This window comes from Micromesistius poutassou, assembly GCF_964030765.1.
Source record: "Micromesistius poutassou genome assembly, chromosome: 23".
Taxonomy (NCBI): domain Eukaryota; kingdom Metazoa; phylum Chordata; class Actinopteri; order Gadiformes; family Gadidae; genus Micromesistius; species Micromesistius poutassou.
In genome coordinates, this window is record NC_140293.1 from 7,417,348 (window position 1) to 7,437,489 (window position 20,142).

Sequence of the window (20,142 nt, forward strand, 5' to 3'; positions counted from 1 at the left end):
CCATGGGTTTTATACATCTCTCTCTTATTGAAGCACCGTGTTATCTGTAAACAAGAATCTACAAAGTAGAGGGAATATACATGAGTTTTAAATCCATACGGTAATGTTGAGATACTGTGCTTTGTGATTTTAAAATGGATATAGTGTAGGAGGTAAACATGTAAACACTGCTACCATACGTTGATCATATATATATTTGGCAAAAAAAACGTGTACAAGGCTGTTGAGCTAGTTTAACTTTTGTATCAGTATGGATTTGGTTTATTTGGAATAATTATGAATAATTCCTCATTAGATCCATTTTACTAACAAAATAAGAAATAAAATGAATTGCACCTTAGCTATTGTGGTAAATAGTAGTACATGTGTATTGCCATCTTTAGAAAACATATCAAACCACCAAAACAAAATCAAGGCATTGACAATCTTGCCCAGTAAAAAAGTTGATTAAAAATAATTGTGAGTTTTGAAAATATTAAGATTGAAAAAAGTGCCAGTTTGTGGTGTAATCTCAGTCCAAACTGCATTCAATGGTTGCTGGTGAAAGTACTTGAAAGTACAGGGAAAATATCAGAAAGATATCTGAATGACTACATAGAAAACATTCTGATATGATTAGTCAATAATCGTGCCTATTTGTGCGAGCAAAACAAAGATAAATGGATTAGGAGAAAAAAGGAAAGGACATTATATTATTTGAAGTCATTTTCACATTGAAAACGTGAGGGAGAGGTCGGAGGTATTAATAATAAGGGCTTAGCAAAGAGAAAGGGGAGAAAGCAAAATGTCTGCATGTTAATATATACTTGCATCTCAAACGTGTTGCTTCTCTGAAGAAATATCAAGCATCAAAACAGAAAAATATTTAAAAAAATGAAATGATGTGACAAATGTGTTGAGTGTTGTACAAGACAACTATTGTCCATGGTCTTAATGCTGTACTTGTTGTTACTATAGTACAAACAAAATACTGAAAAACATGCGTCTGAAAATGCGCATGTTAATGACTAGTTTTGCTACACAGAAAGAATCAATAAAGTTCAATATTTTTTAATAAACCGTCTGTTTCCTGTTCTTTCCTGACAAACAGCTACATGTATACATACATAAGCTGCATTCGACACAAATAAATAAATAAACTAATCAATTTATTGTACGACGAGAAACCACTCCCTTTTTATGTGAACTGAATGACCGAGTATGCGAGTATGCCCGTCCATTGATGACGTCCATGAGACCAGGGGACATCGGTGACAAAATGGAGTCTCTCCTTCACCGAGGTGGTGTGTCTGTTTATTATGAGCGGCACATGATGCAACATAAAAAGGTTAATTATCCAAAGACGTCTCTGTCCGCATGCTGAAGTATGTCATCAGTGCCTGTGTCACGAGGCGTTTGCATGTGAGGATGTGAAGCGCTACTCACTGAGAAGAGACCGATGAATCATAGACTCTCTGACAGCAGAGAGAGACCCAGGGCTCGCCATCTGACCATCCACACATCTCCTAGTTCATCAGAACACAAACTAAGGGTTATTAAAGGTACTTCACTAAGGGTTTATCTTAAAGTACTAAGGTAATTCACTAAGGGTTTGCCTTAAAGTACTTTAGGTACTTCACTAAGGGTTAATCTTAAAGTACTAAGGTAATTCACTAAGGGTTTGCCTTAAAGTACTTTAGGTACTTCACTAAGGGTTTATCTTAAAGTACTAAGGTAATTCACTAAGGGTTTGCCTTAAAGTACTTAAGGTACTTCACTAAGGGTTTATCTTAAAGTACTACGGTAATTCACTAAGGGTTTGCCTTAAAGTACTTAAGGTACTTCACTAAGGGTTTATCTTAAAGTACTAAAGTAATTAACTAAGGGTTTGCCTTAAAGTACTAAGGTAATTCACTAAGGGTTTGCCTTAAAGTACTTAGATACTTCACCCATCCCCGTCCAAACCGTGAACCATGACTCAAACGCCCCCCACCCTCATTCCCAGTGGTCCAGTCCGTTGCCCCCTCCCCTCGTCCCCAGTGGTCCGGTCCTGTGCCCCCCTCTCTCGCCCCCAGTGGTCCAGTCCTGTGCCCCCCTCTCTCGCCCCCAGTAGTCCGGTCCTGTGCCCCCCTCTCTCGTCCCCAGTGGTCCGGTCCGTTGCCCCCCCCCCCCTCGTCCCCAGTGGTCCGGTCCTGTGCCCCCCTCTCTCGCCCCCAGTGGTCCAGTCCTGTGCCCCCCTCTCTCGCCCCCAGTGGTCCAGTCCTGTGCCCCCCTCTCTCGCCCCCAGTAGTCCGGTCCTGTGCCCCCCTCTCTCGTCCCCAGTGGTCCGGTCCTGTGCCCCCCTCTCTCGTCCCCAGTGGTCCGGTCCTGTGCCCCCCTCTCTCGCCCCCAGTGGTCCAGTCCTGTGCCCCCCTCTCTCGCCCCCAGTAGTCCGGTCCTGTGCCCCCCTCTCTCGTCCCCAGTGGTCCGGTCCTGTGCCCCCCTCTCTCGTCCCCAGTGGTCCGGTCCTGTGCCCCCCTCTCTCGTTCCCAGTGGTCCGGTCCTGTGCCCCCCCCCCCGCCCTCTCGTCCCCAGTGGTCTGGTCCATTGCCCCCCCTGTTCATTAATAGCGGCGGTGGGGGCTGTGCCCTTCAACGCCCAGGCAGCCTGCAAGGTCACGGCCGCCCGGTGGGGGGGGGGGGGGGGGGGGCGAGAGCCACATCCAGCTGTCACGCCACGCAGCGCCAGATGGCACTGCAGACCCCCCGCGGTGAGGGGAGCCCGGGCGCTGCTTAATCCCGTTCTCGCCCGGGTCTGGAAGTCATCACTTTAGATAAATGGTAAATGGGCTGCATTGATTCAGCGCTTCTCTAACCAGCGGCCGCTCAAAGCGCTTCACAATACCGCCTCACATTCACCCGTTCATGCACTCATTCACACACTGACGGCGGAGTCAACCACGCAGGGCGACAACCGGCTGGTCAGGAGCAGTCAGGGTGAGGGCGTCTCGCTCAAGGGACACCTCCACACTCGAACTAGCAACCTTCTGGTTACAAGTCAACCCACTCTACCTCCTGAGCCACTGCCGCCCGAGAGAGAGAGAGAGAGAGAGAGAGAGGGAGAGAGAGAGAGAGAGAGAGAGAGAGAGAGGGAGAGAGGGGGAGAGAGAGAGAGAGAGAGAGAGAGAATACCAGGAACCAGGAGGAGTCTAATTCGAGTGTGAGAGGGGGCTAGCTGTACTGAAAGACGCCTGGGTGTGTTTCTAGCTAAACCCACTACTTTTTCGATGGTCTATGTGGGCGCCAGGCCCTGCCGGTCCACACAGCCTGACCTGACCGCCCACCAGGGCACTCAGCCCGCCGGGCGAGAGCTGTAGCCTGGGAGGAAGCGAAGCCAAAGATACATCTGGAGAGCCAAAAGGTAACGACAAGGAAAGGAAAGCGTTGCAAAGTAAAAGATGGACGGATCAGGTTGAGATGGAAGTGGGAGTTGGAGAGGAAGAGAAAGAAGGAATGAACGGGAGACGTTAACCTGCAAATAAAGAAGTGGTGGAGGAGGTGGAGGAGGAGGAGGAGGAGGTGGAGGGGATGGTGGTGGTGATGGTGGAGGAGGAGGGGGTGGTGGTGGTGATGGAGGAGGAGGAGGGGGTGGTGGAAGAGGTGGAAGTGGTTGACAAGGTGGAGGTGATGGTGGAGGAGGTGATGGAAGAGGTGGAGGTGGAGACGGTGGTGGTGGTTGAGGAGGTGGTGGAGGAGGAGGCGGTTCTGGTGGAGGTGGTGATGATGGAGGAGGCGGTGGTGGTGGAGGAGGAGGCGGTGGTGGTGGTTGAGGAGGTGGTGGAGGAGGAGGCGGTGGTGGTAGAGGTGGTGGTGATGGAGGCAGAGGTGGAGGGTGTAATGGTGTTGGTGGAGGTGGCTGATGCGGTGAGGGTGCAGGAGGTGGATGGTGGAGGAGGTGCTGGTGATGGTGGAGGTTGTTGACGCGGTGGTGGTGGTGTTGGTAGAGGTGATGGTGTTGGTGGAGGTTGTTGATGTGGTGGGGTGCAGGAGGAGGATGGTGGAGGAGGTGGATGGTGGAGGTAGTGGTGTTGGTAGATGTGATGGTGGTGGTGGAGGTGGATGGTGGAGGTAGTGGTGTTGGTAGATGTGATGGTGGTGGTGGAGGTGGATGGTGGAGGTAGTGGTGTTGGTAGATGTGATGGTGGTGGTGGAGGTGGATGGTGGAGGTAGTGGTGTTGGTAGATGTGATGGTGGTGGTGGAGGTGGATGGTGGAGGTAGTGGTGTTGGTAGATGTGATGGTGGTGGTGGAGGTGGATGGTGGAGGTAGTGGTGTTGGTAGATGTGATGGTGGTGGTGGAGGTGGATGGTGGAGGTAGTGGTGTTGGTAGATGTGATGGTGGTGGTGGAGGTGGATGGTGGAGGTAGTGGTGTTGGTAGATGTGATGGTGGTGGTGGAGGTGGATGGTGGAGGTAGTGGTGTTGGTAGATGTGATGGTGGTGGTGGAGGTGGATGGTGGAGGTAGTGGTGTTGGTAGATGTGATGGTGGTGGTGGAGGTGGATGGTGGAGGTAGTGGTGTTGGTAGATGTGATGGTGGTGGTGGAGGTGGATGGTGGAGGTAGTGGTGTTGGTAGATGTGATGGTGGTGGTGGAGGTGGATGGTGGAGGTAGTGGTGTTGGTAGATGTGATGGTGGTGGTGGAGGTGGATGGTGGAGGTAGTGGTGTTGGTAGATGTGATGGTGGTGGTGGAGGTGGATGGTGGAGGTGGTGCAGGAGATGGTGTTGGTAGAGGTGATGGTGGAGGTGGAGGTGGAGGTAGAGTGAGTGAAGTAAGGTGAGATGAAATGATGAAACGGTGGCAGTGGGTGAAGAGCACGGGGTGGAGGGTGGAGGGTGGCGGAGCAGAGGGGGAGGCAGTGGGTGACGGATGCGGCCGGTGCCGGTTTATGAGAACTCTGTGATTCATGGAGTCACGTGGGGGGGGGGGGGGGGGGGGGGCTGGGTGAGTCATCCCCATCATCACTGTGCACCACTGCAGACGCGCTGCCACAGAAAGGAGCCAGCGCTCATGTTGGATCCTCACATTCCTGGAAGAAATCCTCTCTCTTCCCGTTGGGGAATTCAACGTTAACATTCTCACCAGAGAGGGGGGGGGGGGGAGAGAAAGAGAGAGAGATAGAGATAGAGATAGATAGATAGATAGATAGATAGAGAGACACAGAGACAGAGAGCTCACAACATCGTTTCCACGCTGGTTATGCTATTTTAGATCAATGCTGGGAGTCATTTTTATACCCAAACGCGCACACACACACACACACACACGTTTATTCATCAAATAATGTATTTTTTCTATGGCAAACAAAATACACACCAGATCCTACAATCATTTCTGGATTATGCCTTCATTTTCTGTAGCATAAGGACCAGGCAGGAGAGAGGGTGGGGCGGGCCAATCTCTATCCTAAATGAGGACACCGCCTGGGGCCGGCACCCGGTATACCAGGGGCTGCAAGACCGCATTACCATACATTATAGCTACATGGCTACTTTCTGCCATAACCACCATGCACACACCTATAGATCTGTCTATATCTATATGCATTCACTTACAATCGATATGTAGTCAGACATAGTCGTGTTTCTTTACGAATCGGACGAATGAGCCCACATTTCTATTATTATATTTCTCTTATTTATGACACGCTATGGATTTTCCTGTTGGCCGGATCAATGGACGGCACCAGGAATCCCTTATTTGGGCATACTCGTTGACGCTACACCGTCCACGGGCTGCTGTCAGCGCGCCCCCTCGTGGAAGCAGCAACCCCGAACCTCTGGATTCAAAGGAGAGGCGAGAGGGAGAGCGATTGCTGGTGATGGATGAGATGTAAACCAGTTGAAGACACGCACGGTGGGGTGCCGGGGAGGAAGGGCCAAGCCCCCCCCCCCCCGCTGAGAAGAAGAGACGAGCCAGGGAAGTAGCGGGGGCCTCCCCATCCTCTCCGTCTTAACATCTGGTGTGGCTCAGATACAGCGAGACCACGGGGTACACTGGAGACTCAGAGAGACCTTGGGGAGAATGTATTCTTTCTGAAGTCGACCCTAGATTAGTGGAGACCAGCCCTACGACTAAAGTAATGAGTTACCAGAATGTGAGATGGGTTCCGTCGTGAGGCCGCAGGGAACTGAACGAAAAGACACTTAACTCGAGCGTTGTTCATGAGTCTGCTGCCATCTACCGGTAGAAAACCAGAAATACACCAGCAGATGATTGCTGTTAAAGAATGTGATGCAGTTGTGCATAGTGAATTATTGTTTAATGGTAACCATTAATTTTATGTTTGAATCGTGTATTCAGGGACAAAAGCTGACTTTCAGTTAGCAGTTTTCCTTGAGAACATTGGCTCCAATGTCTGCCAAACTTCATGTCTCTTCCACGTCGACGAGCCAAAACACGACCATGAGACACGTCACACTTTGTTTAAAACCGTATTTAATGTCATTATAAAATTACATTCAAACGTTGAGTCATGTTCGAGAGCTTAAAGTGTGTTAAGACGTTCACCAGATGCACGCGGCCTGCCCCCCAACAGAGCCTCGATACGCACGGTCTCAGCCTGCCGGCTCTGAGCGGTTCCTCCCTTCCTTGGCCTGAATCAGGAGAACAGATCAGCTTTTCCATCAGGTTCACTTCACACTACGGTCGTACTAGAGATGGATGTCGCCTTGCCAACTGAAAAGGGTAGCCAAAAAACAATTAATCAATTAGCATGAGCCCGTTAACGTGGCAGCGCATAGGCTCATCTGTCGCGTTAACGGGATCATGCTAATTGATTAATTGGTCACGTGCTGAACCGGTGTCCAACATGGACCCTGTAATCCTCAAAGACCCTCATCCTTGAAACCCAACTTTCCTAAACTCTCTCCGTCTCTTTCTCGCCCCCGCCACTCTCGGTCAGAGATGGATGAGAAAACAGTGCACTTTTATGGCCTGTAGTGCTGGTTCACAGGGTGAGGTAAACCAATGAATGAATGAATCTCTAGTCACTCCTTCAACTGATGTAGAGGAGACGGACGGACCAGCGGCAGACAGGGAGGGACACGTTTAAAACAGGCAGTAAAACTCGTGGAACCAAATAAAGCTGTACCCATAAACCAAAGAAAGATCTTAGAAAAGAAACATTGAAAATATGTTCAGGGTTAACACTCAAAATACATTAAGTATCATAGAAAGGCAACAATTAGCAGCATGTATGTCATAAACAAAGGAGGCGTAACAGTATTCACCACATTCGAGTGTAAAGATGATCCCTTTTTAATTAGTCTTCGATAGCGTTACAAAAGGTAATGTCAAAGCAAAGTTAACGATTCCATGAAGCCACTTGTTGTTTTAACACACACACACACACACACACACACACACACACACACACACTTTAGAAAGCAGATTAAAAGGTAGAGTGCGGCAAATAAGGAAACCACTAGTAAATGATTACATAGAAAAAATGACAATATATTTTACACCTTCGTGTGAATCTTCGCCCAACCTGTTCGCTATAGCGGTGGCTGTATTTGCATACCGTGGTATCAACTTCTCCACAAAACAAGAGCATCTTCTGCATCGTGAGAATTTACACTGAACGCATTTTACATAAGTGATTCAAGGTGGATCTTATTTTTCTCCCTATCTGCGAATGAGAATGTTTGAGAATGTTTCCTCTCCTGTTAAAACCTGGTTGGTCGGTCCGTTGAAAGATGAACCCAGTAGGTAGTAGACAGCCAGACTAGAGCTCCCCCTACTGGCTGCTTGAGGTGTGGGACCGTCCAGTCAGGTGAAGTACATTAAGCATCAAGCACTACAAATTGTTTCACAGTCTCACATGTGTTTCACATCGTCTGAGCGGTTGGACAAGGCAAGGCGGGACCAGCATGGTTAGTCCGTCAACTCCTGACACTACGAGACTGTTTATCCCCAGGGTGTAACGACTCAAGGACACAGATGATTGGCTGCCCAACGTGAAGATTCATCTGTTAAAAACAGACTCGCTGCAGAATGCGCTTCGCATTTGGTGGAAAGTCCGCCGGCGTGAAGCCGCCACATTTCAAGGTCACGTGTTCACACTGAGCCCTTGGAAACGGCCGCTTGACATTCAGAGCACAGCAGGGGGGTGTCGTTCACAAGACAAGGCTTTTGTTTCCGCAGTGTATTCCAGGGCGCTGGAGCGCGGGATTGTCCCACACTTCTCCTGCTCCCCGATGCGGGTCGAGAACCCACGCTCCTCCAAGCTCCCATCAGAACAAACTCCACGTCAGACACTACTTTTATATTTTGCACTACGATTCTTTCTCCCATGGTGGCCAGAGAGAGGCCGTTTCAGCAGGCGCCGCCACAGAGGACAGAGTGTTTCTGCCCCTCCCGTCTCCCCGCAGAGACCCCCTCCTCCACGCCGGCGATGTCCCAATGTTTTAGTTTAAACCTCAACACAATACACCTTCAATAGATAGGATCAAAAAGTGCAAAAAAGCTCCACAAAAAGCACACACTGCGTCATGAAAACACACTCCTAACAGACTAAAATAACCCAGAAACGATAATATCCTACGAGCAGAAAGAGAACATGGATGCAAAGCAAGAGACATTGATGATCACTTTCTCTGTAATGTATATATTGAATAAGTACAGCTATAGCAATATATCGTTGTCATTATTGCCCTTAAACTCCATTGTACATTATTGTACATTTTAAAACACGATTAAAACATTATTGAGAGTACAATTGAGGGAATTCATTCAAGGATATATGTTCAAACAAAAGTCAATTTTCTAAAATCAGGAAATGTGTCGCAATGCTGCGAGTAGCGCAAAGTGCGCTCAACACGACCACAAGAAGGGAAAGGTTCACGGCCCGCTGGTCCCACTGAGCTCAAGTCTCTGTGTGGCGAGCCAGTCACACCTGCTCCGACACACTGGGGAGGGATGGGATCTTCAACTTGCAACCTCAAACGTGTCTCGGAAAGGGGAGCGGGGACCCTGCGGTGGGAGGGACGTCTTGGGTCGACTCCCCGGCCACGAGCTCTGAATGTCTACTGCTGCTCTCGTGTGGAAACAGTCGATTATTGAACCGGAACAATCTGCAATAAATCTAAGAGTGTCTCTACCGAACATGTCGTTATATGCAATTCGTTTACACAGGCACAATAAATAGACTCGGGTGTTTTCAAAAGAACACACGTAGGAGTGTGATTATTATAATCCACGTGTTTACTTGTTGACTTCGTAAGGAAATGCAACGGTTTGGTCACTGCTTGCATACAATCACAACCAGATACAAAACCACTTAAACAGCGGACTGAGTCGCCCCGTTGGGAGATGGCTAATGGGGTGATGTCATCGTTTACATAGGGTCAAAGACAAACCTGTCAATCACAGATATGAATGACAGTTCCTCTGTATTTATATCGTTGGTATAAAATAACGTACACGCTGTGCTCCAAATGTCACGGCTACGCGCTATGTTTGGCTTTACCTCCCATCAGACTGAGACCAGCGAAGCTAAACTTAAGTTTTGAAAAAGATTTAAAGAAAGACGATTTCAAGTAGTCGACCGGCCCGACTGAAGCTCTGGAACAGAGAAGGTTCCAGAGTCCAGCCCGTCGCTGGCTCGCCGTGGACTGGTTGTACTGGTATTAAACAGATGGCGGTGGAAGGGACTATATAGTACCAGTGCGGCCGTGAGTTTGTCGACGTCCTAAAAGTTTAAAACTACGCTAGCCGAGTGCGGCGCTGGAGGCCTCTGGGGGTCGTCTTCTTTAAAACAAGATCCAGGACCGGAACCGCTCGAGAACCGGCCTTTAGTCGACAGAATCACGCCTGTGACGTACCTTACGGCCATTACAAAAAAATGAAAACGGTTACTGGTTAAAATTCACCCGCGACCTGTTAGCCCAACGGTCAGTTAGCCAAAACAAGAAAGCCCTTTAGAATCCGTCAGAAAACCTCTGAATAAGTTATTCCCTTTGAGTCCCTCGGTAATGTTAATGTCCTTAGGGCATTACCGTCTGTTGATTATCTTAATGACGTCAGGATTAAAACATGTAACCCACGAGTTGCCACGACAACCTCTGGCTGAACACAAAGTAGACTTAGAACGGAGCAGTCAGTAGCAATAGAAACACATCTCTAGTGGTACGAGGTGCCCCCCCCCCAGTGCCCACCACCCTACCCCCCAATCCAGAGTGTGTGTGTGTGTGTGTGTGTGTGTGTGTGTGTGTGTGTGTGTGTGTGTGTGTGTGTGTGTGTGTGTGTGTGTGTGTCGTCTATAGCCAAAGTGTTACGTGGAAGTCCCCACCCCCAGCCATTGACCCACCCACCCCCCCCCCCCCCACCGATTGACCCCCCCTGGTGCCAAAGTCTGCGTCACCTGGCCCCCGTCTAGGCATCCAGAGAACCTCCAGTCGCTGCGGCCCCCAGGGGCCCGGGGACAGAGGGGGAGAGAGGCGCTAGGCCAGGCCCATCTCCTCCAGCACACTGCGGGGGGACTCATCCTCCTGCAGGGGGCAACAGAGGGACAGGGTGAGGGGACGAGAGAGAGAGAGAGAGAGAGAGAGAGAGAGAGAGAGAGAGAGAGAGAGAGAGAGAGAGAGAGAGAGAGAGAGAGACACACACACAGACAGACGGACAGACAGAGAATAAGACAAAAAAAGGGAATAGAGTGAAAAATAGGAATAAGGAGACAGAAAGAAGGGGGGAAAGAGAAAGAAAGACAGAAAGTAAGGAAAAGAATAAGAATGAAAAAGAGAGAGAATAAAGAGAAAAAACTGAAAGGAACAGAGAGAAAAAATAGAGAGAATCAACAGAGATAGAAAGTAAACAGATATTGAAGAGAAAAAAAATAAGAGCGTAAACAGAGAGCGAGAGAATGAAGAGTGAGAGAGAGAGCGAGAGAATGAAGAGTAAGAGCGAGAGAGCGAGAGAATGAAGAGAGTGAGAGAGAGAGAGAATGTATAGAGCGCAAAAGCGAGCGAGAAAGAGCCGCACCTCCTGCAGAAGGTCCGCCTGTTCGATGGCCTTCAGGACGCTCTTTTTCGACGTGTCCTGGATCTCGCCGCCCATCAGGAACTCGTCCAGGATGAAGTAGGCCTTCTCGAAGTTAAAGATGATGTCCAGCTCGCACACCTTCAGAGAACACACCGGACGGAAGGTCACACCAGTGGTACACCTGTTCAGAGTTCACCTCTGAACCTCTGAACTCGGCATAGCCTCCCCACTTACGCACTTATTGTATGTTGTACGTCCTGGTCCTCAACAATAGTACTTAGCATCGTGTAGCGTCTTATCCTAGCTATCTCTGTTGTCTACGGGGAATGGGTTAACCTAGTGATGGTTAGTGCTTGGCACTTGGTTCTATGAACATCCTCACTGTACCCACAGAGATATGTTGTTGTTTCTCTTTCTTCTGACAATTGTACTTATTGTAAGTCGCTTTGGATAAAAGCTTCTGCTAAACGCCCTGGATGGAAACGGAAATGTACACGTGTGTGTCTGGTGATTCAGAGCCTCACTAACACACCACAGGTGGACAACAGAAGGTGTTCAGAACCGAGGATCAAGAGTTTCTGCGTCGCCCTTAAACCGAGCGACTCGCGAGCCTCCAGTGTTTCACTCCTGACTCATCGTTTGTGTTTGAAGGGTCTGGAAATTTACTGGCAAACTCTTGAGTAGGGTGGGGTAACACTGTTCAGGTGGTGTGAACGTTCCTTCACTGCAGCCAGCTCCTCTAAAGAGTCCTCTAGGAAACACCTCTGGACTGTACAGTACGTGTCGTTACAGACGTTTATACACTAATATAAAACGCGTCCTAATCAAGTCACCGCCTACGAAGGCAGCACACTCATCGGCCATAAACGACCCTCGTGATGTCCTTACATTAAGGGCGTTTAGCATTTGTCAGAAGAAAGAGAAACAACAACATATCTCTGTGGGTACAGTAAGGATGTTCATAGAACCAAGCATCACTAGGTTAACCCATTCCCCGTATACAACAAAGAGAGCTAGGATAAGAAGCTATAAAATGCTACGTACTATTTCGAAGTGCAAGAACGTACAACACAGTATTTTATAAATAAAACACATCATAAACAAGTCACTGCCTCAGATGGCAGAACACTCAAACGACCCTCATGACGTCCTTGAAACATTACTTTCCGTTTGGGTCTGGTGGAAGTGAGTGACCCAGAGACCCACCGCCCAGGGAGGGGGACGATGGACAGGACATATATATATAAATATATTGAGATGAGAGAGAGTGAGACAGACAGACAGACAGACACTCACGCTGCCAAAGTACTTGTCCAGCAGCTCCACGAAGCGGTGGATGACCTCCAGCGTGATCAGCTCGTTGTCCTGCTCCTCCACAGCGCAGCAGAAGTACAGGCTGGCGTACCTGAGGAGGAGGAGGAGGAGGAGACAGACGGAGGAACACCTCGTTAGTGGGGGGACGGAACCAGGTGCACAGCAGGACCCAATTAACCAATTATTTTCTAAATTGACGAGCAGTTCCTTCTGCGTTAGTGGGGTGGTTGGAAACAAGGCAGGTGAATCAGGACCAATAGAAAAAATGTGACAATAATTGCTCAATCAAGCAATTATCGTCACATTTCTACAACATGAATACAATGTGATACATTATGTTTTTGTTTATTGGGTCTTGGGAGTATAAAGTAGTGTTATAAGCCATGTAGGCTGAGCATTTGTGAGCAAAAAAAAAAGTTTGCTAACACCCCCTGCATTCTTTAGTTTTCCAGACTCTGCATTTTGCAGAAAGTAATGAGCTGTGGATGAAACCACACTCTGTGTGTGTGTGTGTGTGTGTGTGTGTGTGTGTGTGTGTGTGTGTGTGTGTGTGTGTGTGTGTGTGTGTGTGTGTGTGTGTGTGTGTGTGTGTGTGTGTGTGTGTGTGTGTGTGTCCCCCACAAGAAGCGTGCTACAAGAAGCTGACTCAAAAGTTGGTTCACACCGACAGATGCTTGCTCACCGATCCACGATGTGTTCTGGGAAACATCCACTTATTCACACACTGATGGGTTTGTGAAGTGAAGTTAAAAATGTGTCCCGTTTCTCACATTCTAGGGGACAAAATTGTACGCTCAAATTCTTTGTTCTGAGCGGTCTTTGTTTGCTAAACGCCATCTGGGACATGCCATTATCTGTGCAAACCACGGGAACGCAGAGGCTGTCAACGACACAACAATGTGATGTTCACAGCCCTGCCAGCCAGAAATTGTGTTAAGACACCGTTACTCTGCTAAAAATAACGTCTGCAACCACATCCGCTGACACCGATGCAGGAGCTGTCGAGATGTACCCACATTTAAGATTAAATTACCCTGCTCACTTTTGGATGTCAAACTCGGTGCTTGCAGAAAGTATCATTTTTTTTGGTAAATACTGACAAACAGGCTTCAAAGATTACTGTGATCAGATCTCGTGTGAGGCTGCCACATTATCATTCGACCCGATCTTAAAATGACTTCTATAGCATGCGTTGATGATTTTGAGGATTGTCAAGGAGTAATCATTAAAATCTGATCAAAAGTCTGATCAAATTCTTTGTGGAGAACGTAACTGCCAGGTATGGCCGTCCCAGGTTGAAAGGACCTCAGATAATCTTCAAGCACACAAAACCAAACGTAGCGCTGCAGAACCACCGCTCTGTCAGCCTGTGAACTCTAAACTCCACTCGGGACTCACGGGATCGGTTACATGCCGGCGGGTTGTCACGGTAACCCGTCGTCACTCTGTCCACGCCTCGGTTCCTCGTCACGCAACGGCGATACACTGCATTATCCAAACACACAAGAGGCCCCAACGCAGCCCAGAGACACTCAGTACATGTCTGCCAGCGGCTGGAGACGGCAATCAATATCGACATCAATATCGTAGATATTGATCATGAATATTACATCGTAGAATTCTCTGCCATTTTATTATCAGTAATAGTTTTATCAGCCCTAGTGCAAGGCAAAACATAATTTCCATTTTAGTCTTTTACGACTATGAGGAAGGACTTTACAAGGTTCCTCCACACAGATGCAGAAGCTGATTCCATCTCCCCAGGGGGCAGACCTCATTAACCATGTATGAGTCTGCAGTTCACATGTTTGCTTTTGTAAAACTTGAAAAACTAGCTTGCAAAGCCAAACGACCGACAGTTAAACACTGTTTTTGCCAGTATTTGTTAGAGCGGAAAGAAACATATGGCATTGGGTTAGGCAACGGGAAAGCATAACACACAGATTAACTCAACACTTAACACTTAACAACACTTAACAATGTTCATCTAAATGTCGTTTCTAGATGAATACCATCTCAAGTGCTTCTTTGTGAATTAATATTAATAACCCACAAACAATGTCTTCCATTGACATTGAATTAAACGTGCTGAACTAAAGGTCAGCTTTGCTTAATGAGTCTTGATTCATTGCTCCCATAAAACATTTAGATAGCGACAGCAAACAGCAGGAATCCAGCGCTAACCCATGAGGTCACTTCTTTATTAAACAACTCAGTCATTTGTTTGTATAATCTGTCCAGATTCTGTTCACACGATTAAGGGTATTGTGCCGTCAACGTCTAGACTTATGGATGACCTTGTGGGAGATATTCCCCTTGAAGGACGTCGTCCGCACTTATGACTGGGAATTTACACCTCAGGCGAGAGACGTGAGCGTGACGTAGGTGTATCAATTCACAGTGAAGCGTGAAGTGAAGCTTTGGTCGGCTGTGAGACGGGCGTAGAACGCTGCCGGTGTAAATCAGTGCACTAGTTTGAATGAATTCTATCTCTAGCTGAAGTCGGACGTCCGACTAAAAAACGTGTCTAAAACGGCTCTGGTGTAAATTGGCCTTTAGAACGGCGAGCAGTGGCCCAGAATCCTGCTACCTGATGTGGTTTCTCTCACACCCTGCTCCATGTGGGGCCTGGCCCACAAACCTTTATAGTATTTATAGGACAGACGCTGTGCTCTAAAAACACTGGCTTCACCTTAACGTTTCTCCAACGCTTCTCTGCTGTATACTTAAAGGACAGTCCAGTTAACCTTTCAGTAAACAACAATAGAAACTTTAATACAAATGTAGAGGTGTGAACTTCATCATCAATACACCTGTATAGTAATGTAGACGCTCGTAATCTGCCCCTAAAACACCACTACCACACCGCGCCAGTGGGGGTGGCTGGTGTCAAACCAGAAAAGCGTATTGTTGACCTGGTGTTGGCCTACTTAGGCAGATTCCAACAAACGTTCTTGTCTAGTTGGCTGTTGGTGTTTAGAAACCGGTTAGAAAAGCGCTTTGCAGCTATAGACCATCTTCAGAGAGAGAGAGAGAGAGAGAAAGAGAAAGAGAAAGAGAGCGAGAGAGAGAGAGAGAGAGAGAGCCCCACCTCTTGTAGACGATCTTCAGGTCCCTCCACTCCAGGAAGCTGCACATCTTGGGCTTGCGGGCGAGCACCACCTGCATCAGCTCCCGCACCATCTTCTTCTTGTCCCGCTCCGCCGTCGCCGTGTACCACTTCTGCAGGCGCAGCTTGCCCTGCCGGCTGAACAGCAGCATGAAGCGCATCTGGGGACAGAGCACAGGTTAACACCTGGACCAGGAGGACGCCTGTTAACATCTGGACCAGGAGAAAGCCTGTTAGCATCTGGACCAGGAGAACACGGGGTTAACATCTGGACCAGGAGAACGCCTGTTAACATCTGGACCAGGAGAACACGGGGTTAACATCTGGACCAGGAGAACGCCTGTTAACATCTTTATATTCTCCTGAGCAATTGTAAAATAAAACTGGACAAATTAAGTATTCTGAAAGAATTGAACGGTGATGCAGGCCTGGGTGTTGCTACATTACAGAGTAATTACATAAGTATACATCATTAATAGTGTCGTCCGTCATGCAGGGAGGAGAAGAGCACTCTTTGGAGACGTTCTCTAAAGGTAGTGGTCTGCCCTCGTTAATGTGAAAACACGTTCCTGTCCTCGGCCCGTGATGGTGGATGTGATGTTTAATGGTCTCCTGGATTGTGGGACATAATGAAAGAATGGAAAATAAAGACGTATAGGTGTTTAAAACTAGTACTAGTAGACATGTCAGTGTAATAGAAAAGTAAAAAGTACTTTTGTTTTGAGATGTCGTGGAGTATAAATAGTTTAGAATGCCTTGAATGAAGGGAGTTATAAATAGCTTGTTCATCCCATTCTTTTCCACTAAATTATCCATGTTAGACGTCTTCAAACGCAGGATAAAAATACAGTCAAACATCGATAGGCGCACCTCTACCTCACCTCTACCTCCCCTGGCTGTACCTCACCTCTACCTCAGCTGTACCTCATCTGGCTGTACCTCACCTCTACCTCACCTGGCTGTACCTCACCTGTACCTCATCTGGCTGTACCTCATCTGGCTGTACCTCACCTCTACCTCAGCTGTACCTCATCTGGCTGTACCTCACCTCTACCTCATCTGTACCTCCCCTGGCTGTACCTCACCTCTACCTCACCTGTACCTCATCTGGCTGTACCTCACCTCTACCTCACCTGTACCTCACCTGGCTGTACCTCATCTGGCTGTACCTCATCTGGCTGTACCTCATCTGGCTGTACCTCACCTGGCTGTACCTCACCTGTACCTCATCTGGCTGTACCTCACCTGGCTGTACCTCACCTGTACCTCATCTGGCTGTACCTCATCTGGCTGTACCTCATCTGGCTGTACCTCACCTCTACCTCTCAACACCTCTTTTCACCCGACGCACCGAGGCCACCAATCCAACCCCTCACAGAAGTATGAACATAAGACCGACCCACGCTCCCAGAATCATCTCCTTAATAAAGACCTGCTGTCTGGTACCACCACCACTACTGGTCCGCCCACTAGGACCCACTGGGAGAGGAGAACTCTGTTAACCACAGAACTGGCAGGATGGGTGGGGGGGGAGCAGTGTGTCCTGGCTGTGTCTGTCTCCTCAAATCACACGGGAGAGCTGCCTTGACAGGCTCTGCCCTTGAGAAGGAGGAGGAGGAGGAGAGAGAGCAGGAGAAGGAGGAGGTGGATGATGAGCAGCAGCAGGAGGAGCAGGAGAAGGAGGGGGAGAGGGAGCAGGAGAAGGAGGAGGTAGATGAGGAGCAGCAGTAGGAGGAGCAGGAGGAGGGTTAAGGGAGTAAAGGGGGACTTAAGGAACGGGCAGGACCATATTTAAGTGGGCGGTTGTTTCACTTTCTTCTTCTCACTTCAGTCCTCGCCACATTTGTACAAAAGTGCTGAGAATCGCCGTACAGACTTAGCCATAAGGTGGTATTGCAGACCCTGTATGTATGTGGTCTTTAATCATGCTGCCTTTATCATCCCACCCGGGTACACACGGCTCAGAGAGCCGGGGTTAATGTCTGCTCAGTCTATTTGCTAAAACCCATTACCTTGGATTACATTTCCTAATTAAAGAGAGCACTCCTGGAGTCATCAGCCCCCATCACAACGCAGCACTGCACACTGCAAACATTATCCATCGAGTTACCACTGAACTCATGTAGTATTACATAACGGGCCGTCTCCATTACAGTAAGGGAGTCAGAATGTTTTACAGATAGTAGGAACCTGCTGGAGATCCAGGACATGATAATGTCGAAGATACACATCGCTCAGTACATCACGTATGCTGTGTGCGATAACCCTCACACCAGAATAACCCTCATCCCCTTAACCACAGGGGTCGGTCACCATCGCAGACGACTGACAGACTGCCTGCATCAGGATCTGCCAGCGTTCTGCATCTTCCTATTCTCAGCCTGAAACCTGGCAGCTTGCAAACTCCGTCTCACAGCATCTCAAGAAGTCTCAAGTGAGTCCCGAAATAACCTGAGTCTGCATGGGGACATGAGGGCAGAGGAAGAGGAGAGAGAGAGAGAGAGAGAGAGAGAGAGAGAGAGAGAGAGAGAGAGAGAGAGAGAGAGAGAGAGAGAGAGAGAGAGAGAGAGAGAGAGGGAGAGGAAGAGGGAGAGAGAGAGGGAGAGAGAGAGGGAGAGGACGAGAGAGAAGGAGGAAGGGGATGAGAGAGGGGGAGGAAGAGGAGGGAGAGAGAGAGGGAGAGGATGAGAGAGAAGGAGGAAGAGAGAGGAGAGGACGAGAGAGAAGGAGGAAGAGGAGGCGAGAGAGAGAGGAAGAGGAGGAGGGAGGAAGAGGAGGAGGGAGGAAGAGGAGGAGAGAGAGGAGGAGGAGAGAGAGGAGAGAGGCGGTGGTGGGATGCAGCGTGTAAACCAGAGCAGGAGAACGTGAGAGTAACATCAGGCTGTGAAACGTATCTCTATTATTTTAACAATCAGCCGGCTTCATAAGACTGGAACTTATTTGCACCTTTGTGGCATTTTGTAAATGTGTACGGAATGGAAAGATGCAGAACTAAACTGTTAACTCGGTCTAATTAAACACATGATGACACTGATTGTTTAAATCAGAATAATGTTGAGTCCAAACATTCATGGTAGCCCAATAATCACAACAGAAGCTGCTTCTGATATCTCAGGGTCATTTGCAACGACACAATGTACAAGTGCATGTGCCAACTGCCAAAACCCATTTCATATTGACAGTTTACACTGTCAATATTAGAACCAAACACAAATTAAAGCAGGTCTCACCGTCTAATATTCAGTTTCTATGATAGTATATAGAAGTCATTAATAATGAGCGAGGTAAAAGTAATGTTGTTTTTTCCAATCACACATTAAAATCGAGTAGGTTTTATTATCAAAACACAAGGCAGTAAAGCTAAAATGGACAATACACATCTAAGAGGGAGGCGACCAGTGATCAGACGACAACACTTCAACTAAACACTCAACACTTATTACTTACGATTACGAATGAGTCTAAGCAGCGTTGGTCCTCTGAGGTTCACACAGCAGGAGAGGGGAGGATAGGAGAGGGGCGAGGTGTTTATTCATTCACACGTAGACTACTTTAATGTATCATCTATGAGCACATGGCCGGGGGAATAGCGAAGGGCTTATTAGACCTATCTGTAGGCACAGAGTGTGCATGTGCGTGTGGATTCTGAAGCTATTCGAGTCCAGCCTTCAACAGCTGCTTTGTAACTGCTTTGTAACAGAACTGGCATAACGTTAAGTATAATTTTACAATGCCCTCAAGTCCGTCCACAGCCCCCCACCCCCCAGCCCCCAAGAGGCTGCACAAAAAGTAGTCCTCTAAGTTCCGATCAGACCCACAGCGGGCGGTCCAACCTGCGTTCGGTCAACGGATCGCTCACGCAAATCGATCCATGAATCGAATCTACTTTTAGGAAACGTTGTGTGCAGAATGAATGAATGAATAAATTAATGAATGAAAGGCTCTCCAAAGCGGTACATTATGCACCAGTACAGCAAACTGGTTATGGAAGTTATTCTGGAAAATGGCCGGTTACCATGCGCACACACACACACACACACACACACACACACACACACACACACACACACACACACACACACACACACACACACACACACACACACACACACACACACACACACACACACACACACACACACACACACACACACACACACACGGTGCGCGACGTCATCGGCAGCCAGGTAACGTGCAGCACAGGTGGACTCGCTCGAGCTTCCTGAAACCCTACACCTTAGCTTTAGCTCCCGGGCTAACGTCCGGGTGCAGCAGCAGCCTCCCCTCCCGGGTAGCGAACCCTACTCACCATTCTCTCCCCGCCGCCGCGGTCCTCTTCCTCTCAGCCCGCCTCGCGCTCAGTCGATCGATTCAAAGTGTCGGTGGGGGAGGGGGAGGGGGGGTCGACGGCTGGGCTCCGACGTTAACAGTCCATTGCCTTCCTCTTGGGTCCGACGGAGGCGCGCAGACTCGGGAGCAGCAGCGGCGGCGGCAGAAGCGGCGGAGTGTCGGTCGGCGTCAGCTGTCGAGGGCTCGTTCTGCACATGCGCACTGGGGTCCTGTCAACGTGGCGTCACCGTGTCATGAATATGCATGAGATGCAACCTGCGCGGTCGCTTGAACTGTGGTGGCCCGCTTCGGATGAGATCGTTGTCCCTTCGATGCTTCCGTTTGTTTTAATGATGTGGTCGAGAAATGCTTTCCGACTTCCGGCGGGCAT

At 48.5% G+C, this 20,142-nt stretch overlaps 1 protein-coding gene across 1 annotated transcript; it reads right to left on the reverse strand.

The window, feature by feature from the left end:
* Positions 1-10,350: 10,350 nt before the first annotated feature.
* ap1s1 (adaptor related protein complex 1 subunit sigma 1) lies at positions 10,351-19,936 on the reverse strand. The gene is made up of 5 exons (XM_084487035.1): positions 19,732-19,936; positions 15,405-15,583; positions 12,296-12,404; positions 11,000-11,137; positions 10,351-10,509 (listed from the first exon to the last, which is right to left on the reverse strand). The coding sequence occupies exons 1-5, from the start codon at positions 19,732-19,734 to the stop codon at positions 10,462-10,464; spliced, it is 477 nt and encodes a 158-aa protein (XP_084343161.1). The 5' UTR covers positions 19,735-19,936; the 3' UTR covers positions 10,351-10,461.
* Positions 19,937-20,142: the final 206 nt, after the last annotated feature.

What these genes read in the sequence shown, in the direction of transcription:
- ap1s1 (XM_084487035.1), bottom strand. An exon ending in CTGAAGATCGTCTACAAGAG is followed by an intron (nt 12,405 to 15,404) that starts GTGGGGCTCTCT and finishes CCTCCTCCTCAG; the next exon opens with GTACGCCAGCCTGTACTTCT. An exon ending in TGGACAAGTACTTTGGCAGC is followed by an intron (nt 11,138 to 12,295) that starts GTGAGTGTCTGT and finishes TGTTCTCTGAAG; the next exon opens with GTGTGCGAGCTGGACATCAT.